General features: G+C 41.8%; 1 protein-coding gene across 1 annotated transcript in view; it reads right to left on the bottom strand.

Moving 5' to 3' along the window:
- Positions 1-11,066, bottom strand: part of LOC148046817 (vomeronasal type-2 receptor 26-like) — a 28,251-nt gene extending 17,185 nt beyond the window's left edge. Inside the window, exons 1-2 of the mRNA XM_087714985.1 lie at positions 10,870-11,066; positions 9,429-9,720 (exon numbers count right to left, since the gene is read on the bottom strand). Coding sequence (XP_087571111.1) covers positions 9,429-9,720; positions 10,870-11,066 — 489 coding nt within the window. The remainder of the gene's footprint in view (positions 1-9,428; positions 9,721-10,869) is intronic.
- Between the last annotated feature and the right edge of the window lie 1,309 nt (positions 11,067-12,375).

Below are 12,375 nucleotides of genomic sequence, written 5' to 3'. Positions count from 1 at the left end.
GTGACTTATGGACCCTTTGGGCTTTCAGACGGAGCTTGGCGTTGTTCCTGATACCCTCGCCCGCAGTCCGGCGGAGACTCTGGTTGCTGCTTGGAATTCAGCAGCGGCAGGGGCTCTTAACCGGATTGCACCTTTACGGCCGATCCGAGGCAGTGGATCCAGGAGGGCTCCTTGGTTTACTGAGGAACTCCGGGAGATGAAGCGCCGAAAGAGACGCCTAGAGCAACGATGGAGATCCAGTAAGTCTGAGTCAGACCGAGTGCTTTTAACATCCAGCATCAGAGCTTACCTCTGGGCAATTAGGACGACTAAAAGAACACACATTGCCTCTCTGATTGCTTCCGCTGAATCGCACCCAGCCGCCTTGTTCAGGATAACCCGTTCCCTCCTTAATAGGAGGGATACAAGCGATCCTTTGCAAGGCAGAGCTGAGGATTAAGTCCAATTCCTCGCGGATAAAGTTGCTCAGCTTTGGACGGACCTGGACTCCAATTGTGCAGAGCCAGCTGAGGCACCAGGGGAGAATCTGGCAGGACATCACTGGATTGATTTTCAAACTGTTACCCCTGAGGACGTGGACAAGGCCATGGGAGCTGTAAGTGCCTCCACATCTGTACTGGACCCATGCCCCTCCTGGCTGGTTGCTAACAGCAGGGAGGTGACACGGGGCTGGATCCAGGCGGTTGTTATCTCCTCCCTTCAGGAGGGGTTCTTTCCCCCCGCTCTAAAGGCGGTGGTGGTGAGACCCCTTCTGAAGAAGCCATCTTTGGATCCAGCCATCTTAAACAACTATCGTCCAGTCTCCAACCTCCCCTTTGTGGGGAAGGTTGTTGAGAAGGTGGTAGCCTTTCAGCTCCAACGGTCCTTGGAGGAAACTGATTATCTAGATCCCTTCCAGTCAGGATTTATGCCTGGCTACAGCACGGAAACAGCTTTGGTCACATTGATCGATGATCTCTGGAGAGCCAGGGATGGAGGTTATGCCTCCGTCCTAGTGCTCCTTGACCTCTCAGCGGCTTTCGATACCATCAACCATGGTATCCTTCTGCGATGACTGCAGGAGGTGGGGGTGGGAGGCACTGTCCTACGGTGGTTCTCCTCTTACCTCTCGGACAGGTCGCAGTCGGTGTTGGTTGGAGGGCAGAGATCGACCCCTAGGCCCCTGAATTATGGGGTGCCATAGGGTTCGGTCCTGTCCCCCCTCCTGTTTAATATCTACATGAAGCTGCTGGGTGAGATCATTCGATGGCACGGGATAAAATACTATCAGTATGCGGAAGATACGCAGCTGAATCTGTCCGCCCCGTGCCAACTCAGTGAAGTGGTTGACGTGATGTGCCTGGGCCTCGAGGCTGTTAGGGACTGGATGGGGGTTAACAAGCTTGTACTCAATCCAGATAAGACCGAGTGGCTGGTGTGTTTCCCTCCTACTAATTGGCCAAGTGTTCCATATCTCAGGCTGGGGGGGTGTCAAACAGTACGCCCCTCAGACAGGGTTCACAATTTGGGAGTCCTCCTGGACCCACAGCTGACTTTTGAACACCACTTGTCAGCTGTGACCAGGGGGGCATTTTCCCAGGTTCGCCTGGTGCACCAGTTGCGTCCCTACCTGAACTGGCAGGCCCTCACAACAGTCACTCGCGCCCTTGTGACCTCTAGACTGGACTACTGCAATGTGCTCTACATGGGGCAGCCATTGAAGAGCATTCGGTGACTCCCGCTTGTCCAGAATGCAGCTGTGCGAGCGATCGTGGGTGCACCTCGGTTCACCCACGTAACACCTATCCTCCGCAAGCTGCACTGGCTGCCTATTGGTCTCCGGATACGCTTCAAGGCGCTAGTCGTCACTTATAAAGCCCTTCATGGTATTGGATCTGGGTATTTGAGAGACCGGTTGCTGCCAATTACCTCCACTAGACCGATTAGATCCCACAGACTAGGCCTCCTCCGAATCCCATCCGCCGGCCAGTGTCAACTGGCGACTACCCGGAGGAGAGCCTTCTCTGTGGCTGCTCCGACCCTCTGGAACGAACTCCCCATGGAGATTCGCACCCTCACCACCCTCCAGGCCTTCCTCAAAATGCTTAAAACCTGACTATTCCGACAGGCCTGGGGCTAAAGAACCGTCGCCCCCGTCTCGAATGGTATGACTGTCATGTGTTTTAAATTATGCATTGTTTTGTGTAGTTTTTAATTTTGTCTGTATCACCCCTTCCCTGGTTTGAGTTGTGAGCCGCCCTGAGTCCCCTTCAGGGGAAAAGGGCGGCATATAAATAAAATAAACATTCAACATAAACAAACATTATAGTGTCACATCACAGTACTTTTGACAGTGATAGTGTGCATTTGGGGATAGAGTGCATTTTGGATTCAAGTTCTGTTAAGATACAGCCTGATGTGCCTTAAAATGGCTTCTATAGTACAGCACAGTGGAGTTGCCATGGCAATGGCTGGGCAATACTTCACAAGGGGGCTTCCTTTTGGGAATAGGAATAAATGCACACCTAGGCTATGCTGGGTTATTAGCTAGTATGGCTAGAAATAAACAATGGTTAATATCATTGAAGGGGGTTGCACTTGTGGGTATGAAAAGTCTCTAAACTGATCCCTTTTCCATTCTTCCCCCTGGCTCTACCAGTCTTCTCCTACACAAATAAAGTACCTCTTTATTATAGTTGCTGGGCAGTATACACTTTGAAAAAAGAATGAGGCAGAAGCGAGAATATATTTTATTTCATTACATTAGTTTTTTATATTGTTAGAATATGATAATCAGTTACAGTGGAGTTGTATTTACAGATTAAAAATGAATGGTAATGATGTAAGATAACATTTTTAAAAAACAAGGTGCAATGTACAGCATTCAGAAACCATGATGCTGGGGGAAAATGGCAGAAATGAAACTTCTACATATTTTTTTTAGAGAGCACGTGGTCTCATTTTTGTCAGCAATTTTTCCTAGCAAGAAAGATTATATGCGGTACTAATTCCTCTTTATGAGTTTCTCTCTGTGGTTGAGGTCGGGACGGTAAACAATGATGTAGCACTTTGGTAGGAATATGCATCCCAGTAATGCAGCACTGGAGGCCAAGATGGAGAAGACCTCCACAGCTACCATGGCTTTTCCTTTTGTGCTCAGATAGGCTGGAAAGAAGGAGATCCACACACTGCAGAAGGCCAACATGCTGAAGGTGATGAATTTGGCTTCATTAAAGCTGTCAGGTAATTTACGGGCAGGGAAAGCCACAATAAAGCTGGCAATGGCCAAGATACCCATGTAGCCCAAGGCACAATAGAAGAAGAAAGCTGAACCCTCATTGCATTGTAAAATCATTTCTTGGGGCTGTGAATTCATGTCCAACTCAGGGAACGGAGGATATGTGAACAACCAAAGAATACAAATCCATACTTGGAAGAGAGAACAGGAAAGGACAATCCAAAAGGCCAATCTTTTCCCCACCCATTTCCTTATCTGAGATCCTGGTTTAGTGGCCATGAAAGCCAAAACCACAGTGATGGTTTTTGCAAGAACACTGGAAATGGCCACTGAGAAAGTGATGACAAACATTGATTGTCGGAGAAGGCAGTTCACTTTGCCAGGTTGACTGAGAAAGAAGAAGCAGGAGAGGAAACATAGCTGAAGAGAGACTAGGAGGGTGTAGGTGAGGGATCGGTTGTTGGCTTTGACAATAGGAGTATCTTTCTGCTTAATAAAAGTTCCAAGTACCCAAGAAGTCATGAAGAAGCAACAAACACCTGCTGAAATGAAACCAATTCCTAAAGTTTCTTCAAAGGTTAGAAAGACTATTTTTTTTTAGAATACATTCTTTCTTTTCCTTATTTGAATAATGATCTTCTGAACATTCAAAGCAGTCATCCATATCTGAAGGAAAAATCAAGCATATTTTTTCATCTAGACATTCCATATTATTGATAGGTTATCCTATTCATTTTATGCATCCAAGCTTGCTTAAGGATATATGAAAAATGGGTAGAATGCCTAACCTACCATTTTGATTTGAAATCTTCCCTGCTGGGCAAGGAACACAGTCATAACAGCAGAACTGATGCCCCTCAATCCCTTTCTTCCAGCATCCAGGGAAACAAGGGTCATTGCATTGAGAAAGTGGAGGAACCTGATGATAAAGATAAAATATTTTGAAATTGGAGATATTTAAAATTGTTTCTAATCATTTATGGAGGTGAATTATATGGAATTTATTAACTTCATCAACAACTTAAAAAGATATAGAAATTATAATGCTCCATGTTCTCTCCACTTCTGTTCTCTCTTTATACCAAGGACTGCATCTCAAATGAGCCATCTGTTAAGCTACTGAAGTTCACAGACGATACAACAGTGATTGGCTTCATTCGTGACAATAATGAATCAGCAGACAGATGGAAAGTTGAACAACTACCCTTATGGTATGACTGGAACAATCTGGAACTGAAGACACTCAAAACCATAGAAATAGTGGTAGACTTTAGGAGAAACCCTCCTATAATGCCACCTCTTACAATACTAGACAACACAGTATCAACAGTAGAGATCTTCAAGTTTTTAGGTTCTACCAGATCTCAAGACCTAAAATGGACCCACAAAACATTATCAAAAAAGCACAACAAAGAATGTTATTTCTGCTCCAACTCAGGAAGCTCAAACTACCCATGGAGTTGCTGATACAGTTCTACAGAGGCATTATTTAATCTGTCGTCTGCACCTCTATAACTTTTTGGTTTGGTTCTGCAACCCAACAAGACAGACACAGACTTCAGAGGATAATTAGAACTGCAGAAAAAAACCAATTACTACAAACCTTTCGTCCATTGAGGACCTGTACACTGCACAAGTCCAAAAGAGGACTGTGAAAATATTTACAGACCCCTCACATCCTGGAAATAAATTGTGTCAACTCCTACCCTCAACACTATAGAGCACTGCACACCAACACAGCTAGACACGAGAGCAGCTTTTTCCTGAACACCATCATTCTGCTAAATAAATAATTCCCTCAACACTGTCAAACTATTTACTATTTACTAAGTTTGCAGTACTATTAATCTTTTGATAATTCATATCACCCATCTCCTTCCACTTATGACTGTAACTTTGTTGCTTGTACCCTTATGATTTATATTGATAGTTTCCTAGTATGATTTGATTGCTTATTTGTACCCTATGACTATCATTAAGTGTTGTACCTTATGATTCTTGATTAATGTACTTTTCTTTTATGTACACTGAGAGCACATGCACAAAAGACAAACTCCTTGTGTGTCCAGTCACAATTGTCCAATGAAAAATTCTATTCTATTCTATTCTATTCCATTCCATTCCTAAATTCTATTCTGTTCTATTCCATTCCTAAATTCTATTCTATTGTATTCAAACATGGCCACTCTTATGATTTCAAATTGAAGTACAAACCAATTATGCAAACATGTCATTTGTATTGAATTATATTTTCATTAAATGGGTGATCATCAATCACATTTGAATAGAATATGCCACTGTTTATTTTACAAAACCAGAAATCAGATTTCCAAACACGCTGATCGCTAATTCGATACCTGGTTAAAAGCTGGATTCCAGACAATCACATCTTCATTCATCCATAATTCCTTCCCTTTTGGAGCATCTAGATCCAGCTTTCCAATTCTGACTCTCTGAAAGGATCTGTTTGGAAAAGTGATGAAGTTGGCAATGTCGAATCCATCTGTTGCTTCTCCTTTCTCATTCAGGAACACTCTCTCCCCAGCTGAATTGTTAAAAGAAATGCCTTGAAGAAATGAATGGAGCTACTTGAAAGACAATACAAGAGAGAAGCAATTGAAAGCAATATAGCAGAGAAGTAAGTATTCAAGTTTCATCCACTCATTCTTTCCATTCCAATACCTATTATTAAATATTTATATTTAGAAGTTTGATAATCAAAATTGCATGGAAATCTACAAGTCTACTCTACTAACTGGATACCTGTGCTTCACATGTGATTGGGCTATGCAAGATAAATTCTATTCACAATCCATTGGCTCAGTGGTGATCAGTGATCAGAAACACATAAAGGAATATCTCTCTGTCCACCTTGAGTCTGGCAGTTCCATAGGTGGAAGGCATAGACATTTTGGTGAGGTACTGATGTTTAGTACTGTAAGAAGCCCAGACTGCTCCTGAGTGAAGGAGTGGAACATCTGCCAGTTTGAACTGAGATAACAGAATGTGAGGCAACTGGCAGTTGGAACAGAGTTATTTTCAGGTGGGGAGGGGAAGTAGAATGTTTAACTCCTTAGCATCTGAACATGTTAATATAAGCCAACTGGTAGTTGGAACAAAGTTATTTTCAGGTGGGGAGGTGGAGTAGAAAACCTTAGCCTCATAGTGTGTTAATTACTGTATAAGAAATGCTAATGACCTGATGGACATTTCAAAAAATCCTTTCTTAGCGAGCACCTAGAAGCCAAGGAACATATGTGCCAAATTTCAAGTTTGTAGGCTTTATGGTTCTGGAGATTTTGTGAGTGGTACTTGGCTTTTATAGAGAGAGAAGATTTGTTATTATTTTAAGAAAAGGTAAGAATTAACTGTAGCTGAATGAAAATAGAATTTTGGAATTCTGTAAATTTCTTCAATTATTTTTAGGCCTATTACATAAGCTACTACATGAGGCAGCCCTTGGAGAGCATTCAGAATTCCATCCACCAGCCAATGCCGGCTGGCGACTACCCAGAGGAGAGCCTTCTCTGTGGCTGCTCCAACCCTCTGGAACGAGCTCCCCGTGGAGATTCGAACCCTCACCACCCTCCAGGCCTTCCGCAAAGCCCTTAAAACCAGGCTGTTCCAACAGGCCTGGGGCTAAAGAGCTTTCCCCCCCTCAAATGGTATGGTTGTTGTGTACTTTTAAATTGTGTATTGTTTTGTTTGTCTTTTTAAAAATGGCTTTCTGCCTGGATGGCTCCTAGGATGAGTCAAAAAACAGAAAAGGGAAGCAGTATGCTCCTTCCCATATTTGGGCATACCAGGGGTTGTGACACAATGCATACCTATTTCCCTGGCTTAGCTGATAAAGGAGGAGAGCCTGTGGCTTAGTGACTAATGCAACTGCCTGATATGTAATACAGCCCAGGTTTGATTCCCAGTAAGGGTATGGCTAGCTGATGAGAGCTAAATAGCTTCAAATAGATCTATACTAGTCTCCCTTTATTTATTTATTTATCAGCACAAATGCAACACAAATGTAACAAAGGCAACATAAAATGGCTTTCTGCCTGGATGGCTCCCAGGGTGAGTCAAATACCAGGGGTTGTGACACAATACATACCTATTTCCATGGCTTAGCTGATAAAGAGGAGAGCCTGTGGCTAACACACACACACACACACACACACACACACACACACACAGACACAAACAAACATGCTAATAAATAAATAAAGGGTGACTAGTATAGATCTATTTCAAGCTTTTTAGCTCTCATCAGCTAGCCCTAACCTTACTGGGATTCGAACCTGGGCTGCAATTACATGTTGGGCAGTTGTATTAGCCTCTAAGCCACAAGCTCTCCTCCCTTATCAGCTGAGCTGAGGAAATGATTGTTATGTCAAAGCAGTATGCTCCCTCCCATATTTGGGCACACCGGGTGCTTTGTCATAACACATTAGAGATAGATAGATAGATAGATAGATAGATAGATAGATAGATAGATAGATAGATAGATAGATGGATGGATGGATGGATGGATGGATGGATGGATGGATGGATGGATGGATGGACGGACGGACGGACAGACAGACAGACAGATTCTGGATGATCAGAATATTAGAATAACTGAATGACAGAATGATAACAGTATCCATTTATTCTGTATCTATTTTATACCACACAATATAACACCCTGTTCAAGGAGAAGACCCTACAACATTTCTGACAAATGACTATCCAACCTGTTCATAAAAATCTCCACTTAGGGAGTGCCCAGGACTTCTGCTGGGAAATTTTAAACCAATTAGTTGTTCTCACTGTCAATATTTTTTTCTTTATTTCTACATTTTTAAAAATCACAATAAAGTTGCAGAATTATAAGTTAACAAGCAAAAAAATATTAAGACCTTCAACAATGGGTTCAAAAGACAATTTTGCATCAAGCTGCTCATTGAAAGAAAAAGAGGTGTCTAATGCAAAGGGAATACCTGCCAAGGTTGCAGATTTGGAAGATCAGGTATTTTACCCATCAGAGTTTTCCTCCTATTGGACTTCAACATGTGTAGAGCTTGCAAAGCATGAGCCACAGCATAAACAGCATTGTAGACACTGTAGCTTTGGCCAGTCATTTCCATTTCAAATATAGGGGCAGGAAGATCCTCCAGCTTCATCTCCCGAGTGCACTGAGTATTGTCCATTCCTTGTAATTCTGGTTTTGGAAATGAACAATCAAATGCTTGTTCCCAAACATTCTGCCGAAACCCATCTCTGTGGTCTGAAAGAGGATTGATGGTCTGAAGAAATTCCTTGAAACCTGCAACTGTAGTTGAGTGGACTGTGAAGGAAAGAGCCCCATGGAACATCTTCAGATCCCATATGATTTGAAAGCCTGATAATAAAAAATCAATCTGTGCCGTCATGATCCACACCTTCCCTAATAATGCAGTTTCCTTGCTCTCAGGATCGACCACAAATGTGACCAATCTTAGCCATATAATTGTCCAGGATTCTCCATAGACGAGATATGCATTGGATTTGTTGCACAACATATAAAAGGAAATAATGGAGATTGTGGAATATATTTCTGGGAAGCCTTCCAAGTGCATTTGTTGACCAAGCCTTTCGATAAACGCTAAGCAGATTCTGTTCTGTAAAAGCAAGGGCTGCATTTTCTGTAAGAAATTTTCTCCATTGTTGTTATCCGCAGAAAATATCCCAATCCATGTCCATCTGAAATGGCGAAGCAGTTGGACGATCCCAATGTACTGATGTTCCTCTTTGGGGACCATGAAATAAAGTGAAGAGAATTTACTGGTCTGAATTTCCTCCTGGGCTAATGAGCCATAGGTCAGCTAAAAGAAAGGCCAGTGGTATTCTATTGAGTTCTTCAATAAAATGTTCCTATTTGAAATATATCCAAGCAAAATTTCTCCCTAGCATTCTTTAAAGAGTATAGCAACAAATATCTTGGAACTATTTCAAACTTATGTACTAGATCAATTGTTTTAATAGAAGCTATTCAAATCTTCCCTCAGCTATGATATTTGGAGCCCTGATACTCACTTCCTGTAGCTGGCATTGCCCTTTCAGAAAAAAATGCCAAGTAGTAGACCTTAAACCATGCAGAACATCTTAACAGAAACTGAGCCTAACCTTTGTTGCCCATTAATTATTCCATAACAATAATAAGATTAAAATTTTTCTTCTCAACCTCCTCAGTACTTACTTGTGCAATCTTGAAGAATCCTATAATTTCAGCTATAAAAGATGCTGTGACAAAATCCAATCCCCCAATGATAGCCATAAGTTTCTTCTGGAAATCACATTTGTAGTTAGGGACAAATTCTTGGGATTTGAAAAGTAGGTCCAGAGTGGTGCGATAGGTCATCCTTGAATCATAATAACTGTCATAAATGTGGAACCCAAGAGTGACATTAGGTAAGACCTGGCAGTCCTCATTGATCTCCTTCACAGCAAAGGCCAAGGCAAGGATGTGTTGGTAGAACTTAGTTATTACACTGCAAATGATTTAAACACCCCATTTGAAAAAGGAAGTTATCCGTTCTTACAAGGTAGCATCCTTTCTCTATGAATAACAAACATTTCTTTCTTCAATGAAGGAAGCAAGAAAATTGGTCTTCTAAAATGCTGAATAATTTGTACTAATACATTTTCTAAAATGTTCAAATGAGTAATTTGAACAAAGTTCAAATATCCTTGTTCTACCATAGTTGCATAATTTTCAACGTTTATCTGCTACAAGAAATAAAAATAGTACTTTTTGTTTTCAGGGAACCCTATTTATTTGTTAACTTCTCCCCCACACGCAAAATGGAACATGAACAATTCCAGAATGTATTAGTAAAATAGAATAGAATAGAATAGAACAGAATAGAATAACAGAGTTGGAAGGGACCTTGGAGGTCCAACTGCCTGCTTAGGCAGGAATCCTATACCGTTTCAGACAAATGGCTATCCAACATCTTCTTAAAGACTACCGGTGTTGGGGCATTCACAACTTCTGAAGGCAAGTTGTTCCATTGATTAATTGTTCTCACTGTCAGGCAATTTCTCCTTAGTTCTAAGTTGCTTCTCTCCTTGATTAGTTTCCACCCATCACTTCTTATTCTACACTCAGGTGCCTTGGAGAAAAGTTTGACTCCCTCTTCTTTGCTTCAGCCCCTGAGATATTGGAACACTGCTATCATGGCACCCCTAGTCCTTCTTTTCATTAAACTAGACATACCCAGTTCCTGCAACCGTTCTTCATAGGTTTTGGCCTTCAGGTCCCTAAATCATCTTTTTTGCTCTTCTCTGGACTCTTTCTAGAGTCTTCACGTCTTTTTTACATCATGGCAAACAAAACTGTTTTATTTATTTACTGTATGTATGTTTTGTTAAGGTTGACAATACAGATTTTTTTGAAAAAAAGTTCCCTTAGGTTTACTAATTGTTCTTTAAAAGATGTTTTGCACTGTAGTTTTATACATTATATGACAAACACTTTACCATAAGGTAAAGAAAATTGTTGATTCTACCACAGCTAGAAACAACTGAAAGACTGAGACACTTAGATTAGATATAAAGCCTACCTTTATACTGAAAACCTTTTAATCTCATAAGCAATTTTGGGGAAACTGATTAAGATTAAAGGGGAAAAAACTTACTTTGGTATGTCATAAGATGTTATACAAGGATGATCCTTAAAATTAATTTCATAAAGGTTGTAAAAGATGTTGGACACTATCCCACCAATGACGAGGTCACCAGGTTGGTACCACTCATGTGGAACAAGGAAAGCATCACTTGCAGGACAGCTCAGAGTCACTATTTGCTTCACCAGAAACACCAGGAAAAGCAACATCTTCACTCTTAAAAATGTCTCTGACTTTCATCCTGTCCTACAGGAAAGATTGTATTATTCCAAGAGCTTAATTCAAGGGTTATATCTGAGAATGGACCAAATGAGAAAATCCACCATTGGGTATTTGGAGATCCAGGACAGTGCAAATTCATGTCTTCAATATCATCAGGATTTGAACTAGTACTCCGGCAGAGGAGAACAGAGGGAGGAAACCTGTAGCAATGATTCTTAACACACAGCCATTATTATCCTTGTGCCAGTCTCCCTGGGGTTCAAGATAACGTTGATTGTTCTTGAATTGAAATAACCTTCTATATACTCTTTGATGTTTTTGCCTAATTGAGAAAATATGGTGATTCCTGTAGGGGATCATTACTTTGTTTTTGATGAGAGAATAAATGAATGGTGTTGAAATGGTGCTTTTTAACATGCACAATTGCTTATAAAATGTACAGAGAGGATATTGGAGTACAAAATCCACTTTAGGTTATAAAAAAATTGTTTTACTTTTTTGACAATGAATGATAAATGCAGTTCACTTTCATTTGCATAGCATTAAGATGAATGCGCGCACACACACACACACACACACACACACACACACACACACTTCCCTATCTCCCTAGAAGGAAGGAGATGTATCTGTTGTTTATTATTTTTGAAAAAAAACCTCTTGGTTGTTGAAACAGTTTCATTGACAAAACCCAGGTAAACTGGGTAGAGAGTTGGTGTCTAAAGGAAGGAAGTATCTAATTGTGTCTTTTGCCTTCCAAATGTTGTCCCCCATGTAGTGGGCCGAATGTCAGCCCCGGTCCACCAAATGGCCTGGGGCTGCCATTCAGGCGGTGGAGGATTGGCCAGCTGGGACTCACATCCATTGCCACCAACAGGCATCCTACTGGGCAAGGATCCTGCTCCTTTCATGGAGCCATCGGATGGCCACTTGAGACCCAGACTTTGAATACAGCTGATTTGTGGCAGAACAGCTGACCATCGGATCACAAGCAGGTGCAGGGAGCTAGGCGTGCTGGCCCAGGGTGGGTGGCTGGGGAGCTGCAGGAATACGGTGGCCGTATTGGCAGCAAACAATAGGAGGGAAGGGGAGAGGGTGGAACGAAGGGATGGGGTGGAGCACAATATAAGGTGTGTTGGAGAAAACCATGTGTCAGGGTTCCAACGGATGCCCATGAGCCTCGAGCCAAGCTTCAAAAGAAATCCAGTCATTTATTAGGAGCAACGCGTCTGCACCAACCCAAGTGAAGCCAACTCTGATCCCATGTAATTCATGTCCCAATTATGAGGGAGGGCA

Source organism: Thamnophis sirtalis, unplaced genomic scaffold (assembly GCF_051295495.1).
Source record: "Thamnophis sirtalis isolate CommonGarterSnake01/CBP01778 unplaced genomic scaffold, rThaSir2_p1.2 scaffold_4, whole genome shotgun sequence".
NCBI classification, from domain to species: domain Eukaryota; kingdom Metazoa; phylum Chordata; class Lepidosauria; order Squamata; family Natricidae; genus Thamnophis; species Thamnophis sirtalis.
Note: the sequence above shows the minus strand (reverse complement) of the source record. Positions and strands in the feature narration are given on the sequence as shown.